This window comes from Zosterops lateralis (assembly GCF_965231275.1).
Source record: "Zosterops lateralis genome assembly, chromosome: 34".
Classification (NCBI taxonomy): domain Eukaryota; kingdom Metazoa; phylum Chordata; class Aves; order Passeriformes; family Zosteropidae; genus Zosterops; species Zosterops lateralis.
The window spans coordinates 825,285-847,678 of NC_139794.1; the positions used below are offsets into that span (position 1 = coordinate 825,285).

At 54.6% G+C, this 22,394-nt stretch overlaps 1 protein-coding gene across 1 annotated transcript in view; it reads left to right on the forward strand.

Moving 5' to 3' along the window:
• NEURL4 (neuralized E3 ubiquitin protein ligase 4) overlaps positions 1 to 20,050 on the forward strand; it is a gene marked incomplete at both ends in the record, with an annotated part of 38,043 nt that extends 17,993 nt beyond the window's left edge. The window contains 20 exons of the mRNA XM_083881578.1: positions 616 to 785; positions 1,123 to 1,163; positions 2,067 to 2,151; positions 2,403 to 2,435; positions 3,103 to 3,248; positions 4,060 to 4,104; positions 4,182 to 4,226; positions 4,304 to 4,523; positions 4,936 to 5,114; positions 6,118 to 6,204; positions 6,727 to 7,032; positions 8,288 to 8,784; positions 8,868 to 8,871; positions 10,537 to 10,950; positions 12,456 to 12,546; positions 13,544 to 13,642; positions 14,539 to 14,665; positions 17,074 to 17,186; positions 18,091 to 18,262; positions 19,999 to 20,050. Of these exons, the coding sequence (XP_083737704.1) occupies positions 616 to 785; positions 1,123 to 1,163; positions 2,067 to 2,151; positions 2,403 to 2,435; positions 3,103 to 3,248; positions 4,060 to 4,104; positions 4,182 to 4,226; positions 4,304 to 4,523; positions 4,936 to 5,114; positions 6,118 to 6,204; positions 6,727 to 7,032; positions 8,288 to 8,784; positions 8,868 to 8,871; positions 10,537 to 10,950; positions 12,456 to 12,546; positions 13,544 to 13,642; positions 14,539 to 14,665; positions 17,074 to 17,186; positions 18,091 to 18,262; positions 19,999 to 20,050 (2,926 nt within the window). The remainder of the gene's footprint in view (positions 1 to 615; positions 786 to 1,122; positions 1,164 to 2,066; positions 2,152 to 2,402; positions 2,436 to 3,102; positions 3,249 to 4,059; positions 4,105 to 4,181; positions 4,227 to 4,303; positions 4,524 to 4,935; positions 5,115 to 6,117; positions 6,205 to 6,726; positions 7,033 to 8,287; positions 8,785 to 8,867; positions 8,872 to 10,536; positions 10,951 to 12,455; positions 12,547 to 13,543; positions 13,643 to 14,538; positions 14,666 to 17,073; positions 17,187 to 18,090; positions 18,263 to 19,998) is intronic.
• Between the last annotated feature and the right edge of the window lie 2,344 nt (positions 20,051 to 22,394).

Sequence of the window (22,394 nt, forward strand, 5' to 3'; positions counted from 1 at the left end):
CAGTGTCCCCACGATGTCCCCAATGTCCCCATGATGTCCCCAATGTCCCCACGATGTCCCCAATGTCCCCAATGTCCCCGCAGTGGCACGGCCATCATGCAGGACGGGAACACCATGAGGAACAACTACGGCTGTGACCTGTCCCCATGTCCCCATGTCCCTGTCCCCATGGCTGTGTCAGGGCTGTCAGGGCTGTGTCCCCAATGTCCCCACGATGTCCCCGTGTCCCCGCAGTGGCACGGCCATCATGCAGGACGGGAACACCATGAGGAATAACTACGGCTGTGACCTGTCCCCATGTCCCCATGTCCCTGTCCCCATGTCCCCATGGCTGTGTCCCCAATGTCCCCATGATGTCCCCATGTCCCCACGATGTCCCCATGTCCCCACGATGTCCCCATGTCCCCAATGTCCCTGCAGTGGCACGGCCATCATGCAGGACGGGAACACCATGAGGAATAACTACGGCTGTGACCTGTCCCCATGTCCCCATGTCCCTGTCCCCATGTCCCTGTCCCCATGTCCCCATGGCTGTGTCGGGGCTGTGTCAGGGCTGTCAGGGCTGTGTCCCCAATGTCCCCATGATGTCCCCACGATGTCCCCGTGTCCCCGCAGTGGCACGGCCATCATGCAGGACGGGAACACCATGAGGAATAACTACGGCTGTGACCTGGACGCGCTGGGGACGGGGGCGCGGATCGGGATGATGCGCACGGGGGGAGGGGACCTGCGCTACTTCATCGACGGCACCGACCAGGGCGTGGCCTGCTCGGGGCTGCCACCAGGTATGGGGACATTGGGGACACTGGGGACATTGGGGACACTGGGGACACTGGGGACACTGGGGACATTCTCACTGACCGGGACGTGGCCTGCTCGGGGCTGCCACCAGGTACCTTGGGGACATTTGGGGACACTGGGGACATTAAGGGCATTAGGGACACTGAGGACATCCAGGGGATTGGGGACATTGGGGACATCAGGGGATTGGGGGTGTTGGGGACAGCAAGGACATTGGGGACATTTGGGGACATTGGGAGGTGAAGGGACATGTGGGCATGGGGACATCAGAGACCTGAGGTGACACTGAGGTGACACAGGTGACACTGTCACTGTCCCCAGAGGTGTACGCCGTGGTGGACCTCTATGGTCAGTGTGTCCAGGTGTCACAGGTGACACTGAGGTGACACTGAGGTGTCCCCATATCCCCAGAGGTGTACACCGTGGTGGACCTCTATGGTCAGTGTGTCCAGGTGTCACAGGTCACACACAGGTCACACACAGGTCACACAGGTCACACAGGTGACACTGAGGTGACACACAGGTGACACTGTCACTGTCCCCAGAGGTGTACGCCGTGGTGGACCTCTATGGTCAGTGTGTCCCAGTGTCACAGGTCACACACAGGTGACACACAGGTGACACAGGTGACACTGTCACTGTCCCCAGAGGTGTACGCCGTGGTGGACCTCTATGGTCAGTGTGTCCCAGTGTCACAGGGCACACACAGGTGACACACAGGTGACACAGGTGTCCCCATGTCCCCAGAGGTGTACGCTGTGGTGGACCTCTATGGTCAGTGTGTCCAGGTGTCACAGGTGACACTGAGGTGACACTGAGGTGTCCCCATATCCCCAGAGGTGTACACCGTGGTGGACCTCTATGGTCAGTGTGTCCAGGTGTCACAGGTGACACTGAGGTGACACTGAGGTGTCCCCATATCCCCAGAGGTGTACACCATGGTGGACCTCTATGGTCAGTGTGTCCAGGTGTCACAGGTGACACTGAGGTGACACTGAGGTGTCCCCATATCCCCAGAGGTGTACGCCGTGGTGGACCTCTATGGTCAGTGTGTCCAGGTGTCACAGGTGACACACAGGTGACACAGGTGTCCCCATGTCCCCAGAGGTGTACGCCGTGGTGGACCTCTATGGTCAGTGTGTCCAGGTGTCACAGGGCACACACAGGTGTCACAGGTCACACACAGGTGACACTGAGGTGACACAGGTGTCCCCATGTCCCCAGAGGTGTACGCCGTGGTGGACCTCTATGGTCAGTGTGTCCAGGTGTCCCTGACCGGCGCCTCCGGCCCGGCCGACAACAGCCTGAGCCCGGGAACCGCCCCCGAGAAAGCCCCGCCCCCCTCGCCAGGTGAGCACTGGGAGGGACTGGGATAAACTGGGATGGACTGGGAGGGACTGGGAGAGACTGGGATAGACTGGGTTATACTGGGTAAACTGGATTATGCTGGGTTATATTGGGTTATACTGGGAGGGACTGGGTTGTACTGGGTTATACTGGGATATACTGAATCATATTGGGTTAAACAGGAAGGAACTAGTTTATACTGATTTATACTGGTCCATACTGGTCCATACTGGTCCATACTGGTTTTCCCGCAGCCCCCGGGCCGTGGCAGCGCTTCCACGACCACTGTGGGTTATACTGGGATATACTGGGTTGTGCTGGGTTATACTGGGATATACTGGATTATACTGGGATATACTGGTCCATACTGGTCTATACTGGTTTATACTGGTTCTCCCACAGCCCCCGGGCCCTGCCAGCGCTTCCACGGCCACTGTGGGCAGAACGTGGACTGGGTTATACTGGGCTATACTGGGTTATACTGGGTTATACTGGTTTATACTGGGTTTATATTGGGTTATACTGGTCCATACTGGTCCATACTGGTTCTCCCGCAGCCCCCGGGCCCTGCCAGCGCTTCCACGGGCGCTGTGGGTTATACTGGGATATACTGGTTTATACTGTATTTATATTGAGTTGTACTGGTCCATACTGGTCCATACTGGTCCATACTGGTTCTCCCACAGCCCCCGGGCCGTGGCAGCGCTTCCACGGCCGCTGTGGGTTATACTGGGATATACTGGGATATACTGGGTTATACTGGGTTTATATTGGGTTATACTGGTCCATACTGGTCCATACTGGTCCACACTGGTTCTCCGGCAGCCCCCGGGCCGTGCCAGCGCTTCCACGGGCGCTGTGGGTTGTACTGGGATATACTGGGTTATACTGGGTTTATATTGGGTTATATTGGTCCATACTGGTTTATACTGGTCCACACTGGTTCTCCCACAGCCCCCGGGCCGTGCCAGCGCTTCCACGGGCGCTGTGGGCAGAACGTGGCCCTGGGGGCCGAGGGCCTGGGCGCCGCCCGCGTCTCCGGCTACTGCCACGGGCTGGTCTTCAGCCGCTCCCACCTGCGGCCAGGAGAGCTCTTCGAGGTGGGCGGGGCCAAGGGGACACGCCCCGCAATGGGCGTGGTCACCTGCGGGGGAGGGGAGGGAGGGGAATGGGGGGAACGGGAAAAGGGCGCTGTCGCTTTAAGAGAATGGGTGTGGTTAAAGTGGGCGGGGCCTAAAGGGGTGGGGCTTGAAGAGAATGGGTGTGGTCAAAGTGGGCGGGGCTTAAAGGGGTGGGGTTGGGGGGAGGGGCATGTCCATGAGTGGGAAGCCCCACCCCCAGGTGGGGGATTGGTAGAAACAGGAAAATGGGCACTGTCTCTTTAAGAGAATGGGTGTGGTCACAGTGGGTGGGGCTTAAAGGGGTGGGGTTTAGAGGGGACACGCCCATGAGTGGGGAAAACCCCGCCCCAAAGTGAGGAAATGGGAGGAATGTGAAAAAGGGCGCTGTCTCTTTAAGAGAATGGGTGTGGTCAAAGTGGGCGGGGCCTGGAGTGGCTCCGCCCCCCCCATCCTGATTTAAACTCCAGGTGAGTTTTGGGCTCACCTGTGCCCTGCCCCCACCCCAGGTGTGTTCAGAGCTAAGCCTCACCTCCATCCAGGTGTGTTCAGTTAAGCCCAGCCCAGGTGTGTTAAGCCCCACCCACCCCAGGTGTGTTCAGGGTTAGGCCCCGCCCATCCCAGGTGTGTTCAAGGTTAAGCCCCGCCCACCCCAGGTGTGTTCAGGGTTAGGCCCTGCCCATCCCAGGTGTGTTCATTAAGCCCCGCCCATCCCAGGTGTGTTCAGGGTTCCCCCAGGTGTATCCCTGTCTCACCTGTCCATGTCTCACCTGTCCGTGTCTCACCTGTCCAGGTGCGCATCGAAGCCCTCGATGAGCGGTGGGCGGGGTCCCTGCGGGTGGGGCTGAGTCAGGGCTGTCCCAGGTGTATCCTGTACCTATCCCACCCTCACCTGTTCGTGTCTCACCTGTCCAGGTGCGCATTGAAGCCCTGGACGAGCGGTGGGCGGGGTCCCTGTGGGTGGGGCTGGGTCAGGTGTATCCCATACCTGTCCCAGGTGTATCCCACCCTCACCTGTCCGTGTCTCACCTGTCCAGGTGCGCATTGAGGCCCTGGATGAGCGGTGGGCGGGGTCTCTGAGGGTGGGGCTGACGGCGCTGCCCCCCGGGCAGGGCCCCCCCGGCCCCCCGGCCCTGCCCCCCACCCTGCTGGACCTGCCGGCCCCGCCCACCTGGGCGGTCACAGGTGCCGAGGTCCGGCACAACGGCACCGCCGCACGGCACAACTACGGGGTCAGCCTGGACAGGCTCACGGTCAGTGGGGGCACCTGGGGGGTCACCTGGGGACTCACCTGGGGACTCACCTGGGGGATTTGAGATCACCTGGGGGGATTTGGGTCACCTGGGCTCACCTGGTGCCAAGGTCCGGCACAACTACGAGGTCAGCCTGGACAGACTGACGGTCAGTGGGGGCACCTGGGGGGTCACCTGGAGGGATTTGGGGTCACCTGTGGGAGGTTTGGGGTCACCTGAGAGGGTTTTGAGGTCACCTGGGGGGGTTTGGGGTCACCTGTGGGGTTCCTAAAGGGATTTGAGGATAATTTTGGGGTAAATTTGGGATATTTTGGGGTCCCTCAGGTGAGGAACCGCCTGGGGCTGGTTCTGGGGGATTTTTTGGGGATATTTTGGGGATATTTTGGGGTAAATTTGGGATATTTTGGGTCCCTCAGGTGGGGAACCGCCTGGGGCTGGTTCTGGGGGATATTTGGGGGTAAATTTGGGTGATTTTGGGATATTTTGGGCCCCTCAGGTGGGGAACCGGCTCGGGGTGCGGCGCGGGGCCGACGACTCGATGCACCTGGTGGTGGACGGGCAGGACATGGGACCTGCGGCCACCGGGGTGGCCAAGGTACAGCACACCTGGGGGGGCAAAAACACACCTGGGGGGGCAAAAACACACCTGGGGACACCTGGGGGGGCAAAAACACACCTGGGGACACACCTGGGGACACACCTGGGGACACCTGGGGACACACCTGGGGACACCTGGGGGGGCAAAAACACACCTGGGGACACCTGGGACACACCTGGGGACACACCTGGGACACACCTGGGACACACCTGGGGACACCTGGGGACACACCTGAGGACACACCTGGGACACCTGGGACACACCTGGGGACACACCTGGGACACACCTGGGACACACCTGGGGACACCTGGGGACACACCTGGGGACACCTGGGACACACCTGGGGACACACCTGGGGACACACCTGTGACACACCTGGGGACACACCTGGGGACACACCTGGGACACACCTGGGACACACCTGGGGACACCTGGGGACACCTGGGGACACACCTGGGGACACCTGGGGACACCTGGGGACACAGCTGGGGACACCTGGGGACACACCTGGGGACACTCTGGGGACACCTGGGGACACCTGGGGGGGCAAAAAAACACCTGAGGACACACCTGGGACACACCTGGGGGGTGGCTTTATAATGACTCTGTGACGTCACATCCTGTCAGGGTGGGGAGGGCTCTATGACATCATCCCTGCCCTCTGTGACATCACTCAGATCCTTATGACGTCATTCTTACAATGTGACGTCATTTTCCACACGCTGTGACGTCACTTCCTGTTGAGACCAGGGCTTTATAGCGACTATATGACGTCACTTCCTGTTGGGCTGGGGCGGGCTCTGTGATGTCACACAGGGGTCCCTGTGACGTCATTCTTTACCCTATGATGTAATTCCTGCCCCACAACATTATTTCCACCTCTCTGACGTCACTTCCTGTTACCGGTGGGGGAGGGGGGGTGGTGGTGAGGGGTGGAGGATGACGTCACTCCCCGCCCCACCCCTCTGACGTCACTCCCCGCCCCCCTGTGACGTCACAGAACGCGTTTGTGGCCCTGGACCTGTACGGGCGCGTCACGGCCGTGTCCATCGTCAGCGCGGGGGGAGGGGCGGCCGGGGGGGGCGGGGACTCCCCCAGCCCCTCCCCCACCCCCTGCCCCTCCCCCAGCGACCCCCCGGCCCTTCCCCCGGGCGGGGACGGAGAGTGGGTGAGAGGGGGAGGGGCGGGTGGGGGACTGGGGGGAACTGGGAGGGACTGGGATTAAACTGGGAGGGAACTGGGAGGGGAAATGGGGGAACTAGGATGGACTGGGAGGGACTGGGAGGGGATTGGGGGCACTGGGAGCAACTGGGAGAGGATTTTGGGGGGACTGGGAGGAACTGGGATCAAACTGGGAGGGACTGGAGGGGACTGGGAGGGGATTGGGGGGGACTGGGATGGACTGGGAGGGGACTGGGACAAACTGGGATGAACTGGGGCCGCTCTGGTTGCCCGGGTTGGGTTTTTGCTCCCCCAAATCCCCCCCAGAACTCCTCAAATCCCCCCAAAACTCCATAAAATTTTACCCCCTAAAAATCCACTTTAAACCCCCCAGGGACCCCGAACTCCCTCCAGAACCCCAAAATCTCAATTTTTCTCCCCAATTCAGGGTCCTCCCACCTTCCCGGGCTGCCACAGGAAGAACATCCTGCTGCCCCTACCCCGCTGTGATCCCCCAAAATCCCATTTTAACCCCCCAGGGACCCCCAAAAATCACTTTAAACCCCCCAAACCCCTCCCAAAACCCCAAATTTTCTGGTTTTTGGCTCATTTTCAGGGCCCCCCGACGTTCCTGGGCTGCCACGGGAAGAACATCCTTCTCTCCAACGGGTCCCGCACGGCCACGCGCGTCTCCAGCTACAACCAGGGGCTGGTGCTGGTGGGGCAGCCCCTCCCCCCGGGCAGGCTCTTCCAGGTGACTATGACGTCATCGGGGAGGGCTGTGACGTCATCAGGTGGCAGTGATGTCATAGGGGCAGTGGTGATGTCATAGGGGGTGGGACTGGTGCTGGTGGGGCAGCCCCTGCCCCTGGGCAGGCTCTTCCAGGTGACTCTGATGTCATCGGGGAGGGCGGTGACGTCATAGGGGGTGGTGGTGATGTCATGGGGTGGTGGTGATGTCATGGGGTGGTGGTGATGTCATCGGGGAGGGCGGTGATGTCATAGGGGTGGTGTTGATGTCAGATGGGCGGTGGTGATGTCATAGGGGGTGGTTGTGATGTCATAGGGGTGGTGGTGATGTCATAAGGGATAGTGGTGATGTCATAGGGGCGGTGGTGATGTCATAGGGGCAGTGGTGATGTCATGGGGGTGTTTGTGATGTCATAAGGGGCGGTGGTGATGTCATAGAGGCGGTGGTGATGTCATAGTGGACGGTGGTGATGTCATTAGGGGCGGTGGTGATGTCATAGGGGTGGTGTTGATGTCAGGTGGGCGGTGGTGATGTCATGGGGGCAGTGGTGATGTCATAGGGGGATGTGGTGATGTCATAGGGGCAGTGGTGATGTCATGGGGTGGTGGTGATGTCATCGGGGAGGGCGGTGATGTCATAGGGGTGGTGTTGATGTCAGATGGGTGGTGGTGATGTCATAGGGTGGTGGTGATGTCATGGGGTGGTGGTGATGTCATACAGGAGTGGCTGATGGGAGATTAGGGGAGGGTGATGAGACTCCTGTGATGTCATCAGGAATGGGGGTGATGTCATAGGGGCGGTGGTGATGTCATAGGGGCTGATGATGATGTCATACAGGCATAATTAATGGGAGATTAGGGGTGGGTGATGTCATAAGAGAGGAAGCCAATGAGGGTCTGGGACTCCTGTGATGTCATCAGGGAAGGGGGTGATGTCATAGGGGGTGGACCATGGGAGATTGGGAGTGGGTGATGTCATAGGGAATGGTGGTGATGTCATAAAGGAGCAGCCAATGAGGGTTAGGGGCTCCTGTGATGTCATCAGGGATGGTGTGATGTCATGGGGGGGGCAGTGGTGATGTCATGGGGGCAATGACGTCACAGGTGCAGATCGACGCCCTGAACCCGCAGTGGAGCCGATTTTGGGGGGAGAATTTGAGATTTATTTTGGGTTGGGGTGGGGTCTATGTAACATTGGGTGTGCTGATGACGTCACGGTGGCGCTGATGACGTCATCATTGACACCGATGACGTCGCAGGTGCAGATCGACGCCCTGAACCCGCAGTGGAGCTCCTCCCTGGCCCTGGGGGTCACCGGGGCCCCCCCCGGGCGCTCCCCCCTCCCGGCCTGTGCCCACGGCCTCAAACGCCCGGCCTGGATCCTGCAGAGGAGAGCCGTCTTCCACAACGCCAGGAAGGTCAGAAATTACACCCAAAATATCCCCAAAATATCCCCAGATCGCCCCAAAAATATCCCCAAAATATCCCCAAAAATCCCCCCAAACCCGGCCTGGATCCTGCAGAGGAGAGCCGTCTTCCACAACGCCAGGAAGGTCAGAAATTACACCCAAAATATCCCCAAAAATATCCCCAGATCGCCCCAAAAATATCCCAAAAATATCCCCAGATCGCCCCAAAAATATCCCCAAAATATCCCCAAATCACCCCAAAAATATCCCCAAAATATCCCCAAAAATATCCCCAAAATATCCTCAAATTATCACCAAATTATTGCCCAAATATCACCAAAATCACGGCAAAAATATCCCAAAATATCATCAAATACCCCCCAAACCCGGCCTGGATCCTGCAGAGGAGAGCTGTGTTCCACAACGCCAGGAAGGTCAGAAACACACCCCAAAATATCCCCAAAATATCCCCAAATCGCCCCAAAAATATCCCCAAAATATCCCCAAAAATCCCCCCAAACCCGGCCTGGATCCTGCAGAGGAGAGCCGTCTTCCACAACGCCAGGAAGGTCAGAAACACACCCCAAAATATCCCAAAAATATCCCCAAATCGCCCCAAAAATATCCCCAAAATATCCCCAAAATATCGCCAAATTATTGCCCAAATATCACCAAAATCACGGCAAAAATATCCCAAAATATCATCAAATACCCCCCAAACCCGGCCTGGATCCTGCAGAGGAGAGCCGCGTTCCACAATGCCAGGAAGGTCAGAAATTACACCCAAAACATCCCCAAATCCCCCCAAAAATATCCCCAAAATATCCAAAAAAATCCCCAAAAAAAGCCAAAAAAAACCTGAAAAAAACCCCAAAAAATAAATAAAAAAAATCCCAAAAAATCCCCAAAACCCCAATTTAACCAATTTTCTCTATTTTCCCCCCAGATCCGGGATCTCCCCGGGCCCAGCCTGGAGCTGCTCCCGGCCGGGACCGTCCTGGGGCTGGGACACCCCAAACACCCCCAAAAAAACCCCCAAAAAATCCCCCAAAAAAAGCCAAAAAACCCCCCAAAAATCTCAAAAAAAGCCGAAAAAAATCCCAAAAAAATCCCAAAAAATCCCCAAAAAATCCCCCAGAAAAGCTGAAAAAAATCCCCCCAAAAAACCCAAAAAAACCCAAAAAAATTCCCAAAAAATCCCCAAAAAATCAAAAAAAAATCCCAAAAAATCCAAAAAAATCCCAAAAAAATCCCAAAAAAATCCAAAAAAAAATCCCCCAAAAATTCCCAAAAAAATCCCAAAAAATCCCCAAAACCCCAATTTAACCCAAATTTCTTTATTTTCCCCCCAGATCCGAGATCTCCCCGGGCCCAGCCTGGAGCTGCTCCCGGCCGGGACCGTCCTGGGGCTGGGACACCCCAAACATCCCCAAAAAACCCCCAAAAAATCCAAAAAAAATTCCAAAAAAATCCCCCAGAAAAGCTGAAAAAAATCCCCAAAAAAATCCCAAAAAAATCCCAAAAAAATCCCAAAAAAAACCCCAAAACCCCAAATTAACCCAAATTTCTCTATTTTTGTCCCCCAGATCTGGGACCTCCCTGGACCGTCCTGGGGCTGAGACACCCCAAACACCCCCCAAAAAAACCCTCAAAAAATCCAAAAAAATTTGCAAAAAAACCCCAAAAAATCCCCAAAAAATCCCCCAAAATCCCCAAAAAATCCCCCCCAAAAAATCCCCAAAAAAAGCCGAACCCCCCCCCCAAAAAAAAAAATCCCAAAAAAATCCCAAAAAATCCCAAAAAAATCCCAAAAAACCCCCCAAAAAATCCCTCAAAAACTCCTGAATTTTGCCCAAATTGACCCAAATTTCTCTATTTTTTCCCCCCCAGATCCGGGATCTCCCCGGGCCCAGCCTGGAGCTGCTCCTGGCCGGGACCGTCCTGGGGCTGGGACACCCCAAACACCCCCAAAAAACCCTCAAAAAAACCCCAAAAAATAAAATAAATAAACCCCAAAAAAACTCCAAAAAAAATCCCCAAAAAAATCCCAAAAAAACCCAAAAAACCCCCGAAAATAAACCCAAAAAAACCCCCAAAAAATCCCAAAAAAAGCCGAAAAAAACCCCCAAAAAATCCCCCAAAAAAGCCGAAAAAAATTGCAAAAAAACCCCCCAAAAAATCCAAAAAAAATCCAAAAAAAATCCCAAAAAATCCCAAAAAAATCCCAAAAAAATCCCCAAAAGCCCCCAAAAAATCCCAAAAAAATCCCAAAAATCCCCAAAACACCAATTTTTCCCCAAATTGACCCAAATTTCTCTATTTTTCCCCCCCAGATCCGAGATCTCCCCGGGCCCAGCCTGGAGCTGCTCCCGGCCGGGACCGTCCTGGGGCTGCTGGTGGACGGGGGGGGGCGGCTCCATCTCTTCATCAACGGGCGGGACCAGGGCCCCGTGGCCGGGGGCGTCCCCAGCCCCTGCTACGTCCTGCTGGACCTCTACGGGCAGTGCCAGCAGGTGAAAACCCTAAAACACCCCAAAAACCCCCAAAAACCCCAAAAAACCCCGTCTGGATACGCCCAGGGAGGCCTGAAATCCAGGGACCAAAAAAATGCAAAAATCTCCAAATCAGGGACCCCAAAAATCCCAAATTAGGGACCCCAAAAACCCCAAATCGGGGATCCAAAAAACCTTAAAAATCCCCAAATTAGGGACCCCAAAAATCCCAAATTAGGGATCCAAAAAACCCTAAAAATCCCCAAATTAGGGACCCCAAAAACCCCAAATCAGGGATCCAAAAAACCTTAAAAATCTCCAAATTGGGGACCCCAAAAACCCCAAATTAGGGATCCAAAAAACCCTAAAAATCCCCAAATTAGGGACCCCAAAAACCCCAAATCAGGGACCCCAAAAATCCTAAAAATCCCCAAATTAGGGACCCCAAAAATCCCAAATTAGGGATCCAAAAAACCCTAAAAATCCCCAAATTAGGGACCCCAAAAACCCCAAATCAGGGACCTCAAAAATCCTAAAAATCCCCAAATTGGGGACCCCAAAAACCCCAAATCAGGGACCCCAAAAATCCTAAAAATCCCCAAATTAGGGACCCCAAAAATCCCAAATTAGGGATCCAAAAAACCCTAAAAATCCTCAAATTAGGGACCCCAAAAACCCCAAATTAGGGACCCCAAAAACCCCAAATCAGGGACCTCAAAAATCCTAAAAATCCCCAAATTGGGGACCCCAAAAACCCCTAAAAATCCCCAAATTAGGGACCCCAAAAATCCCAAATTAGGGATCCAAAAAACCCTAAAAATCCCCAAATTAGGGACCCCAAAAATCCCAAATTAGGGATCCAAAAAACCCTAAAAATCCCCAAATTAGGGACCCCAAAAATCCCAAATTAGGGATCCAAAAAACCCTAAAAATCCCCAAATTAGGGACCCCAAAAACCCCAAATTAGGGATCCAAAAAACCCTAAAAATCCCCAAATTAGGGACCCCAAAAATCCCAAATTAGGGATCCAAAAAACCCTAAAAATCCCCAAATTAGGGACCCCAAAAACCCCAAATCAGGGACCCCAAAAATCCTAAAAATCCCCAAATTGAGGACCCCAAAAACCCCAAAAAACACCCCAAAAAACCCCAAAATCAGGGACCTCAGAAACCCAAAATCAGGGACCCCAAAAGTCCCTAAAACCCCAAAAATTGGGACCCCAAAAAGGGACTTGGGACCCCCAGAAAGGGTTTTGGGACCCCCAAAAAAGAGCTTGGGTTTTCCAAAAAGGGTTTGGGACCCCCAAAACTGGACCTGAGACACCCAAAAAAAAGGTTTTGGGACCCCAAAAATGGAGTCCAGCCCCCCCAAACTGGACCTGGGGCCCCAAAAAGAGTCAAAGACCCCCAAAAAGGAAACTGGGACCCCCCAAAAATGGGGTCCAGTCCCCCCAAGCTGGACCTGGGACCCCAAAAAGGGTCTGGGACCCCCCAAAAGTGTTTTAGGGACCCCAAATCTCCCCCCAGGTGACGATCGTGGCCGAGGGTCCCGAGGGGGGGGGGCCCAGTGGGGACCCCCGGAGCCGCGGGGACGTCGAGAAGGCCGACGTGGTGGACGGTGAGGGGACCCCAAAAACGGGTTTGGGACCCCCAGAAATGGGTTTGGGACCCCAAAAATGGGTTTGGGACCCCCAAAAATGGGGTTGGGACCCTCAAAAATGGGTTTAGGACCCTCAAAAATGGGTTTGGGACCCTCAAAATTGGGATTAGGACCCCCAAAAATGGGTTTGGGACCCTCAAAAATGGGATTGGGACCCCCAAAATTGGGTTTGGGACCCCCAAAATTGGGTTTGGGACCCCAAAAATGGGGTTTGGGACCCTCAAAAATGGGTTTGGAACCCTCAAAAATGGGTTTGGGACCCCCAGAAATGGGGTTGGGACCCCAAAAATGGGTTTGGGACCCTCAAAATTGGGTTTGGGACCCTCAAAAATGGGATTAGGACCCCCAAAAATGGGTTTGGGACCCTCAAAAATGGGATTGGGACCCCCAAAATTGGGTTTGGGACCCCCAAAATTGGGTTTGGGACCCTCAAAAATGGGTTTGGAACCCTCAAAAATGGGTTTGGGACCCCCAGAAATGGGGTTGGGACCCCAAAAATGGGGTTTGGGACCCTCAAAAATGGGTTTGGGACCCCAAAATTGGGTTTGGGACCCCCAAAATTGGGTTTGGGACCCTCAAAAATGGGTTTGGGACCCTCAAAAATGGGTGTGGGACCCTCAAAAATGGGTTTGGGACCCCAAAATTGGGTTTGGGACCCTCAAAAATGGGTTTGGGACCCCAAAATTGGGTTTGGGACCCTCAAAAATGGGTTTGGGACCCTCAAAAATGGGTTTGGGACCCCAAAAATTGGGTTTGGGACCCCAAAATTGGCAAAAAACCCCAAAAATTTGAGATAAAAAATCCCAAAATTTGGTATAAAATAATGAAAAAAAATCGGATTTTTGGGGTTGGGAAAGGCCTGGAAACCCCAAATTTTGGGGCGGGGGGTTTTGGGACCCCCCGGATTTTTTGGGGGGGTTTTGGGGGGTCTCTGAGCCCCCCCTGTGCCCCCCAGGGGTGAAGGAGAGTCTGTGCTGGGGCCCCCCCGCGCCCCCCCAGCCCTGCCCCTACCAGGCCCTTTGTGCCCGGTTCAAGGACCTGCTGCTGCTGCCAGGTGGGATTTGGGGGGGTTTGGGGGGTCCTGAGGGGATTTTGGGGGAATTTTGGGGGTCCTGGGGGGTCCTGGAGGGATTTTGGGAGGTCCTGGAGGGAGTTTTGGGGGGATTTTGGGGATTTGGGGGGTCCTGGAGGGATTTTGGGAGGTCCTGAGGGGGTTTTGGGGGAATTTTGGGAGGTCCTGGGTGGGTTTAGGGGGTCCTGGGGGGATTTGGGGGGCCTGGAGGGAATTTGGGGGGATTTTGGAGGAGTTTGGGGGGAGGTTGGGGGGTCCTGGAGGGATTTGGGGGGACTTGGAGGGATTTTGGTTGGGATTTGGGGGAGATTTGGGGGTCCTGGGGGGATTTTGGGGGGTTTCGGGGGGATTTTGGGGGATCCTGAAGGGATTTTGGGAGGGTCTTGGGAGTGTTTGGGGGGATTTGGGGGGGTTTGGGGGGTCCTGGAGGGAATTTGGGGGGATTTTGGAGGGGCTTGGGGGGGATTTGGGGGGCTATTTGGGGGTCCTGGAGGGATTTGGGGGGTGCTGAAGGGATTTTGGGGGGATTTTGGGGATTTGGGGGGGTCCTGGGGGGAATTTGGGGGGTCCTGGGGGGATTTGGGGCATCCCTGGAGGGAATTCGGGAGGATTTGGTGGGTTGGGGGATTTGGGGGGGGGGGTCCCTGATGGTTTTTTGGGGGGGAATTTGGGGAGAATTTCAGGGATTTGGGGGTTCCAGGGACTCCTTGACCCATTTTCGGGGCCCCCTGACCCATTTTCGGGGGTCCCTGACCCATTTTCGGGGCCCCCTGACCCATTTTCGGTGGTCCCTGACCCGTTTTCGGGGGTCCCTGACCCGTTTTCGGGGGTCCCTGACCCGTTTTTGGGGTCCCGGACCCCGTTTTTCCCCGTTGCAGACGAGTACTTTGCCCCCGAGCCGAGGCGCAGCCGCTGTTTCTGCGAGGGCTGTGAGAGGGGAGGGGGCGACCCCCGGGACCCCCGGGAACCCCCCCTGCCCCTGGGCTGGTGCAGGTTCAGCCTCAGGTACCCCCGGGGGGGGATTTGGGGGGTCCTGGGGGGCTTTGGGAGGGTCCTGGAGGGATTTGGGGGGTTTTGGGAGAGATTTGGGGGGTCCTGGAGGGGTTTGGGGGGTCCTGGAGGGGTTTGGGGGGAGTTTTGGGGGTCCTGAGAGGGGTTTGGAGGGTCCTGGGGGGGATTTGGGGGGTCCTGGAGGGGTTTGGGGGGAGTTTTGGGGGTCCTGGAGGGGTTTGGGGGGAGTTTTGGGGGTCCTGGAGGGGTTTGGGGGGGTTTGGGGGGTCCTGGGGGGGTCCTGGAGGGGTTTGGGGGGTTTGGGAGGGATTTGGGGGGTTTGAAGGTGGTTTGGGGGGTCCTGGAGGGGTTTGGGGGAAATTTGGGGGGTCCTGGAGGGGTTTGGGGGGAGTTTTGGGGGTCCTGGAGGGGTTTGGGGGGTCCTGGAGGGGTTTGGGGGCATTTGGAGGGGCCTGGAGGGGCTTAAAGGGGATTTGGGGTGGAATTGGGGCAGTTTGGGGGGTCCTGGAGGGGATTTGAGGGGTCTGGGAGGGATTTGGGGGGGTCTGGGGGGATCCTGGGAGGGGTTGGGAGGGGTTTGGGGGGGCTCAAAGGGGGTTCAGAGAGTTTGGGGGGAGTTTTGGGGGTCCTGGAGGGGTTTGAAGGTGGTTTGGGGGGTCCTGGGAGGGATCTGGGGGGTCCTAGAGGGGCTTTGGGGGTCCTGGAGGGGTTTGGGGGTCTTAGAGGGGGTTTGGGGGTCCCGGAGGGGTTTGAGGGGGCTTTGGGGGGGGTTGGGGGTCTTGGGGAGGGGTTTGGGGGGTCCTGAGAAGGATTTGGGGAGTCCTGAGAAGGATTTGGGGGGTCTTGAGGGGGCTTAAAGGGGGTTTGGGGTGGAATTGGGGGCTCCTGGAGAGGTTTGGGGGGAATTTGGGGGGTCTTGGAGGGGTTTGGGGGGGTCCTCAGGGGGTTTGGAGGGGCTCAAAGGGGGGTTCAGGGGGTTTGGGGGGTCCTGGAGGGGTTTGGAGGAAGTTTAGAGGGTCCTGGATGGGTTTGAAGGGGATTTTGGGGGTCCTGGGAGGGTTTTGGGGAGTCCTGGGGGGGCTTAAAGGAGGTTTGGGGTAGAATTGGGGGGTCCTGGAGGGGTTTGGGGGGTCCTGGGAGGGGTTTGAAGAGGGTTTGGGGGGGTTTGGGGGGTCCTGGGTGTGTTTTGGGTGTTTTTTGGTGACTCCTGGGTGATTTTGGGGTGTCCCACCCTCTCTGTCTGACTTTGGGGTGGTTTTTGGGGTGTTGGATGATCTTGGGGTGTATTTTGGGGGGATTTTGGGTGGGTTTTTGGGGTGTCCCGACCCCCTGGTTGATTTTGGGGTGTATTTTGGGGTCCCAGCCGACTCTGGGGTGATTTTGGTGGGTCCTGGTTGATTTTCGGGTGATTTTTGGGGTGTTCTGGGTGGTTTTTGGGGTCGCAGCTGACTCTGGGATGGTTTTGGGGTGGTTTTGGGCTGATTTTAGGGTTGTTTTTAGGATGGTTTTGGGGGGATCCTGTGGAGGTTTTGGGTATATTTTGGGCTGATTTTGGGGTGGTTTCGGGGTAGTTTTGGGTGGGTTTTTGGGGTGTCCCGACCCCCTGGTTGATTCTGGGGTGGTTTTTGGGGTCTCAGATGATTTTGGGGTCTATTTTTGGGGTCCCCAGGCCCTCTGTCTGACTCTGGAGTGGTTTTGGGGTGGTTTTTGGGGTCCTGTCTGACTCTGGGCTGTGTTTTGGGGTCCGGGGTGGTTTTTGGGGTCTGTTTTTGGGGTCCCCAGGCCCTGTGTCTGACTCTGGGCTGTGTTTTGGGGTCCCCAGGCCCTGTGTCTGACTCTGGGGTGTATTTTGGGGTCCCCAGGCCCTGTGTCTGACTCTGGGCTGTGTTTTGGGGTCTCAGCTGATTTTGGGGTGTGTTTTGGGGTCCCCAGGCCCTGTGTCTGACTCTGGGCTGTGTTTTGGGGTCCCCAGGCCCTGTGTCTGACTGTGGGGTGTATTTTGGGGTCCTGTCTGACTCTGGGGTGTATTTTGGGGTCCTGTCTGACTCTGGGGTCTATTTTGGGGTCCCCAGGCCCTGTGTCTGACTGTGGGCTGTGTTTTGGGGTCCTGTCTGATTTTGGGGTGTATTTTGGGGTCCCCAGGCCCTGTGTCTGACTCTGGGGTGTGTTTTGGGGTCCTGTCTGATTTTGGGGTGTGTTTTGGGGTCCCCAGGCCCTCTGTCTGACTCTGGGGTGTATTTTGGGGTCTCAGCTGATTTTGGGGTGTATTTTGGGGTCCCCAGGCCCTGTGTCTGACTCTGGGCTGTGTTTTGGGGTCCCCAGGCCCTCTGACTGACTCTGGGCTGTGTTTTGGGGTCCCCAGGCCCTGTGTCTGATTTTGGGGTGTGTTTTGGGGTCCCCAGGCCGAAGCCGCGGGCGGAAGGAGGGGGCGGCTGGCAGAAGTGGCCCCGGGCCTACCACGGCACCAGCGCCGGGGCCGTGCGCCGCAGCCTCGACCGCGGGGAGCTCGTGCCAGGTGGGGACACCAAAAACCGGGAAAGGGAGACAGAAAATGGGGAAAAGGAGACGGAAAATGGGATCAGGGAGCCCAAAAATGGGATCAGGGACCCTGAAAATGGGGAGGGGGAGTCCAGAAATGGGAAAAGGAGCCCAAAAATGGGATCAGGGACCCTGAAAATGGGGAGGGGGAGTCCAGAAATGGGAAAATGAGCCCAAAAATGGGGATTGGAACCCGAAAATGGGGAATTAAAACTCCAAAAATGGGGAATGGAACCCCAAAAACGGGGAAGGGGGATCCCAAAATGGGAAAAAAAATCCACAAAATGGGGAAATAAATCCACAAAATGGGGAAATAAATCCACAAAATGGGGAAATAAATCCACAAAATGGGGGTTAAAATCCACAAATTGGGGAATAAAATCGCAAAACTGGGAATAGAACCCCAAAAATGTGGATTGGACCCCAAAATGGGGAATGGAAGCCCAAAAACGGGGAGGGGGATCTCAAAATAGGGAAATAAATCCCCAAAACTGAGGAATAAAATCTCAAAAATGGAGAATAAAATCCCAAAAACTGAGAGGTGACCCCAAAAACGAGGAAGGCGGATCCCAAAATGGGGAAATAAATCCACAAAATGGGGAATAAAATCCCCAAAATGGGGAATAAAATCCCAAAAATGGGGAATGGAACCCCAAAAATGTGGATTGGAACCCCAAAAATGGGGAAGGCGGATCCAAAAATGGGGAATAAAATCCCAAAAATGGGAAATAGAACCCAAAAAATGGAGGGGAGGAACCCTCAAAAAAGGGGGCGGGACCAAAAAAACAAAGTAGAAAACCCCAAACCCCTCGCCCTTTAAACCACGCCCCTTTTTTGGACCACACCCACCTAAGCCCCGCCCCCTTTTCCCCTCTCCCCAGGCCCCTGGTCTCTGTTGAGCGCCCCCTGGCGGCCCGACCCCTCTGGCCCCGCCCACCCGCGCTCAGGCCCCGCCCCTTCCGGTTCCGGGCCCCGCCCACCCGGCCCCGCCCCCCTGGTGCTGTCCCCGGCCCTGGGCTACGCCGCCATGGAGAGCTTCGCCAGCAGAGTGACGTCAGTGGGCGGGGCTAATGGGGAATGGGCGGGGCTAATGGGGAATGGGTGGGGGTAATGGGGAATGGGCGGGGCTAATGGGGAATGGGCGGGGTTAATGGGGAATGGGTGGGGCTAATGGGGAATGGGCGGGGTTAATGGGGAATGGGCGGGGGTAATGGGGAATGGGCGGGGTAATGGGGAATGGGTGGGGTCATGGAGAGCTTCGCCAGCAGGGTGACGTGAGTGGGCGGGGCTAAAAAGGGGCGGGGCCAGGGAAAGGGGTGGGGCCAATGGGGAATGGGCAGGGCTAAAGGGAAATTGGGATAATGAAGAATGGGCGGGGCTAATGGGGAATGGGCGGGGCTAAGGGGGAATGGGGGGCTAATGGGGAATGGGCGGGGCCATGGAGAGCTTCGCCAGCAGGGTGACGTAAGGGGCGGGGCTAAAGGGAAAGGGGCGTGGCTAAAGGGGAATGGCTGGGGCTAATGGAGGAATGGGCGGGGCTAAGGGGAATGGGCGAGGCTAATGGGAATGGGCGGGGCTAACGAGAAGTGGGTGGGGACACAGAGAACAGCAGGGTGACGTAAGTGGGCGGGGCTAAAGGGAAATGAGCGGGGCTGATGGGGAATGGGCGGGGCTAAAGGTAAAGGGGCGGTGCTAATGGGAAACGGGTGGGGTTAGTGGAAAGTGGGCGGGGCTAAAGGGGAGTGGGCGGGGCTAATGGGGGAACGGGCGGGGCTAATGGGGAATGGGCGTGGGTTTTGTTGAATGGGCGGGGCTAATTGGGAATGGGCGTGGGTAATGGAAAATGGGTGGAGCTAATGGGGAATGGGCGGGGCTAAATCGGGGGATGGGCGGGGCCATGGAGAGCTTCGCCAGCAGAGTGACGTCAGTGGGCGGGGCTAATGGGGAAGGGGCAGGGCTAATGGGGAATGGGCGGGACTAATGGGGAATGGGCGGAGCTAATGGACAATGGGCGGGGCTAAAGGGAAATGGGCGGGGCCATGTGAGGCTTTTTGAGTGGGCGGGGCTTGGGGAATGGGCGGGGCTTGGGGAATGTGGGATTTGGGAGATTTTTGATGGGAATTTTTGGGACATTCTGGAAAATTCCCTGACCTCTTGGGGTGGATTTTAGAATTATTTTTGAGTGGATTGTAGGGTGGAATTTGGGTTATTTTGAGAGGATTTTGGGCTATTTTGAACGGATTTTTTTGATGATTTTTTGTGACTGAATTTTGTGATATTTTGGGATAAATTTGGCATATTTTGAGATATTTCAGGATATTCCCTGACGGTTTTTCTCCCTCCCGATTGTGGGAGCCTGGTTGGGTTTGGGGGTAGATTTTGCATTATTTTGAGTAGATTTTGGATTGTTTTGAGTTATTTTAGGGGGATTTTTTGGGGCGATTTTTTTGTGGCTGAATTTGGGGATATTTTGGGATAAATTTGAGCTATTTGGGGGTGTATTTTGGGGTTATTTTTAGTAGATTTTGGGTTATTTTGGGAGGATTTTGAGCGATTTTGAGCGGATTTTTTTGGCGATATTTTTGTGACTGAATTTTGGGATATTTTGGGATAAATTTGAGATATTTGGGGGTATATTTTGAGAATATATTTTATAGATTTTGGGTTATTTTAGGGGGATTTTTTGGGGGATTTTTTGTGACAGAATTTTGGGATATTTTGGGATAAATTTGGTATATTTTGGGATATTTTAGGATATTTCCTGATGGTTTTTTTCCCTCCCTGTGCAGGTTCCGAGAGCCGGGCTGGCCGCGGCCCCGGGGCGCCCAGGTGGCCTTTGAGGTTTGGGTCCGTCCGGGCTCGTTCCGGGCCGGGCCCCCCTCGCTGAGCCCCCCCCCGAGCCTGGAGCCCCCCCAGGGGCTGGACCCCGCCCAGCTCGAGTGGGTCACCAAGGAGCCGGGGGCCACCGTGCTGGCCGGGCTGCTCGTCAGGGTGGACTGAGAGGAGACACAAAAATGGCCCCAAAAATGGCCCAAAAATGGGGGGATTCGCCCCAAAAAAATGGGAGAATTTGTCCTGAAAATCTGGAGGAATTTGTCCCAAAAATGAGAGGATTAACCCCAAAAAATGGGGGGATTTGGCCCAAAAATATGGGGGGATTCACCCCAAAAATGGGGAGATTCAACCCAGAAATATTGAGGGAATTCTCTCAAAATATGGGGAAATTCGTTGCAAAAATATTGGGGGATTCACCCCAAGAATGGAGGAGTTCGGCCCAAAAATATGGGGGGATTTGGCCTAAAAATATGGGAGAATTTGTCCTGAAAATCTGGAGGAATTTGTCCCAAAAATGAGAGGATTAACCCAAAAAAATGGGGGGATTTTGCCTAAAAATATGGGGGGATTCACCCCAAAAATGGGGGGATTTGGCCCAAAAAAATGGGAGAATTTGTCCTGAAAATTTGGGGGAATTTGTCCCAAAAATGGAGGAATTTGTCCCAAAAATATTTGGTGGATTTCCTCAAAAAATAAGAGTATTCTTTCAAAAAAATATGGGGGGATTTGTCCCCAAAATGGGGGGATTCATCCCAAAAATGGGGGGATACATCCCAAAAATTTGGAGGAATTTGTCCCAAAAAATGGAGGAATTTGTCCCAAAAATTTAGAGGAATTTGTCCCAAAAATTTGGAGGAATTTGTCCCAAAAATTTGGAGGAATTAATCCCAAAAATTTAGAGGAATTTGTCCCAATAATGGGGGAGTTTGTTCCAAGAAATGAGGGAATTTATCCCAAAAATTTGGGGGAATTTGTCCCAAAAATATGGAGGAATTAATCCCAAAAATTTGGAGGAATTTGTCCCAAAAAATGGAGGAATTTATCCCAAAGATTTGAGAGAATTCGTCCCAGAAATGGGGAAAATGGTCCCAAAAAATGGAGGAATTAATCCCAAAAATTTTGGGGAATTTGTCCCAAAAATATGGGAGAGTTTGCTCAAAAAATGGGGGAGATTCACCCCAAAAATATGGGAGAATTTCTCCCAAAATATAGGGGGATTTACCCCAAAAATATGGGGGGATTTGGCCCCAAAAAATGGGGGAATTCATCCCAAAAATACGGGGAAATTCCTTCAAAATACAGAAAAAATTCGTCCCAAAAATATGGGGAAATTCCCTCAAAAAAAAAAATTTAGAAATTCCCCCCAAAAAATTTGAAAATCCCTCCAAAAAATTTGGGAACCCCCCCCCCAAAAAAAAAAATTAGGGAAACCCCTTTCAAAATTTGGGAATTCCCCCAAAAAATTAGGACACCCCCCCCCCTCAAAAAAAAAAAAAAAAAAAAAAAGGAAAAATCCCCCAAAATCTCCCAAAATTTGGGGGCCCCTCCCCCCACCCCAGAGCTGAATTTGGGACGGTCCAAAATTTTTTTTTTGGGGGGGTCCCTGAGCAAATTTTTGGGGAGTTTCACCCCAATTTTTTTTTTTTTTTTTTTGGGGGGGGGGAGGGGTCCCAGCACTTCCCCCCCTCCCCCCCCCCACTGCACAGCCCCTCCCCCACCCCGCCCCTCCCCCACCCCCCTTTATTTATTGCCCCAAATGTGAATCCGGGGATGGGGGAGGGGCGGGGGGGGAGGGGGGAAATTTTTTTGGGGGGGGAAAAAAAAAAATTTGTGATTTTTTTTTTTGTTGTTTGTTTATTTTGATTTTTTTTTTCTGGTTTTGTTTTAATTTTTTTTTTTTTTAAAGGAATTTTTATTTAAAGCTGCTGCGAGGGTGGGGGAGGGGGGAGGTCGCAGCCCCTCCCCCTCTTTTCCCCTCCCCCTCCCCCCCAATAAAATTAAAAAAAAAAATTTAAAAAAATCCCAAAATTCAAAGAACTTTGCGGGGGGAGGGGCTGAAAAATTTGGGGGTGGGGGAGGGGCAAAAAAAAAAAAATTGGGGGGTCCTGGGGTGGGGGAGGGGCCTAAAAAGCTGCACACGGCACCAAAAGGGGCGTGGCTTCTCCTTACATGGAAATGTGGGCGTGGTTTAGCCTTATAAGGAAATGTGGACGTGGCCTTGCCTCATTTTCACGTAAAGGGGTGTGGCTTTATCCCTGTATGGTAATTGGGGCGTGGTTTTGAATTGCTTTCAGTGAAGGGGCGTGGTTTATCCTTATATGGTAATTAGGGCGTTGTTTAGCCTCATTCT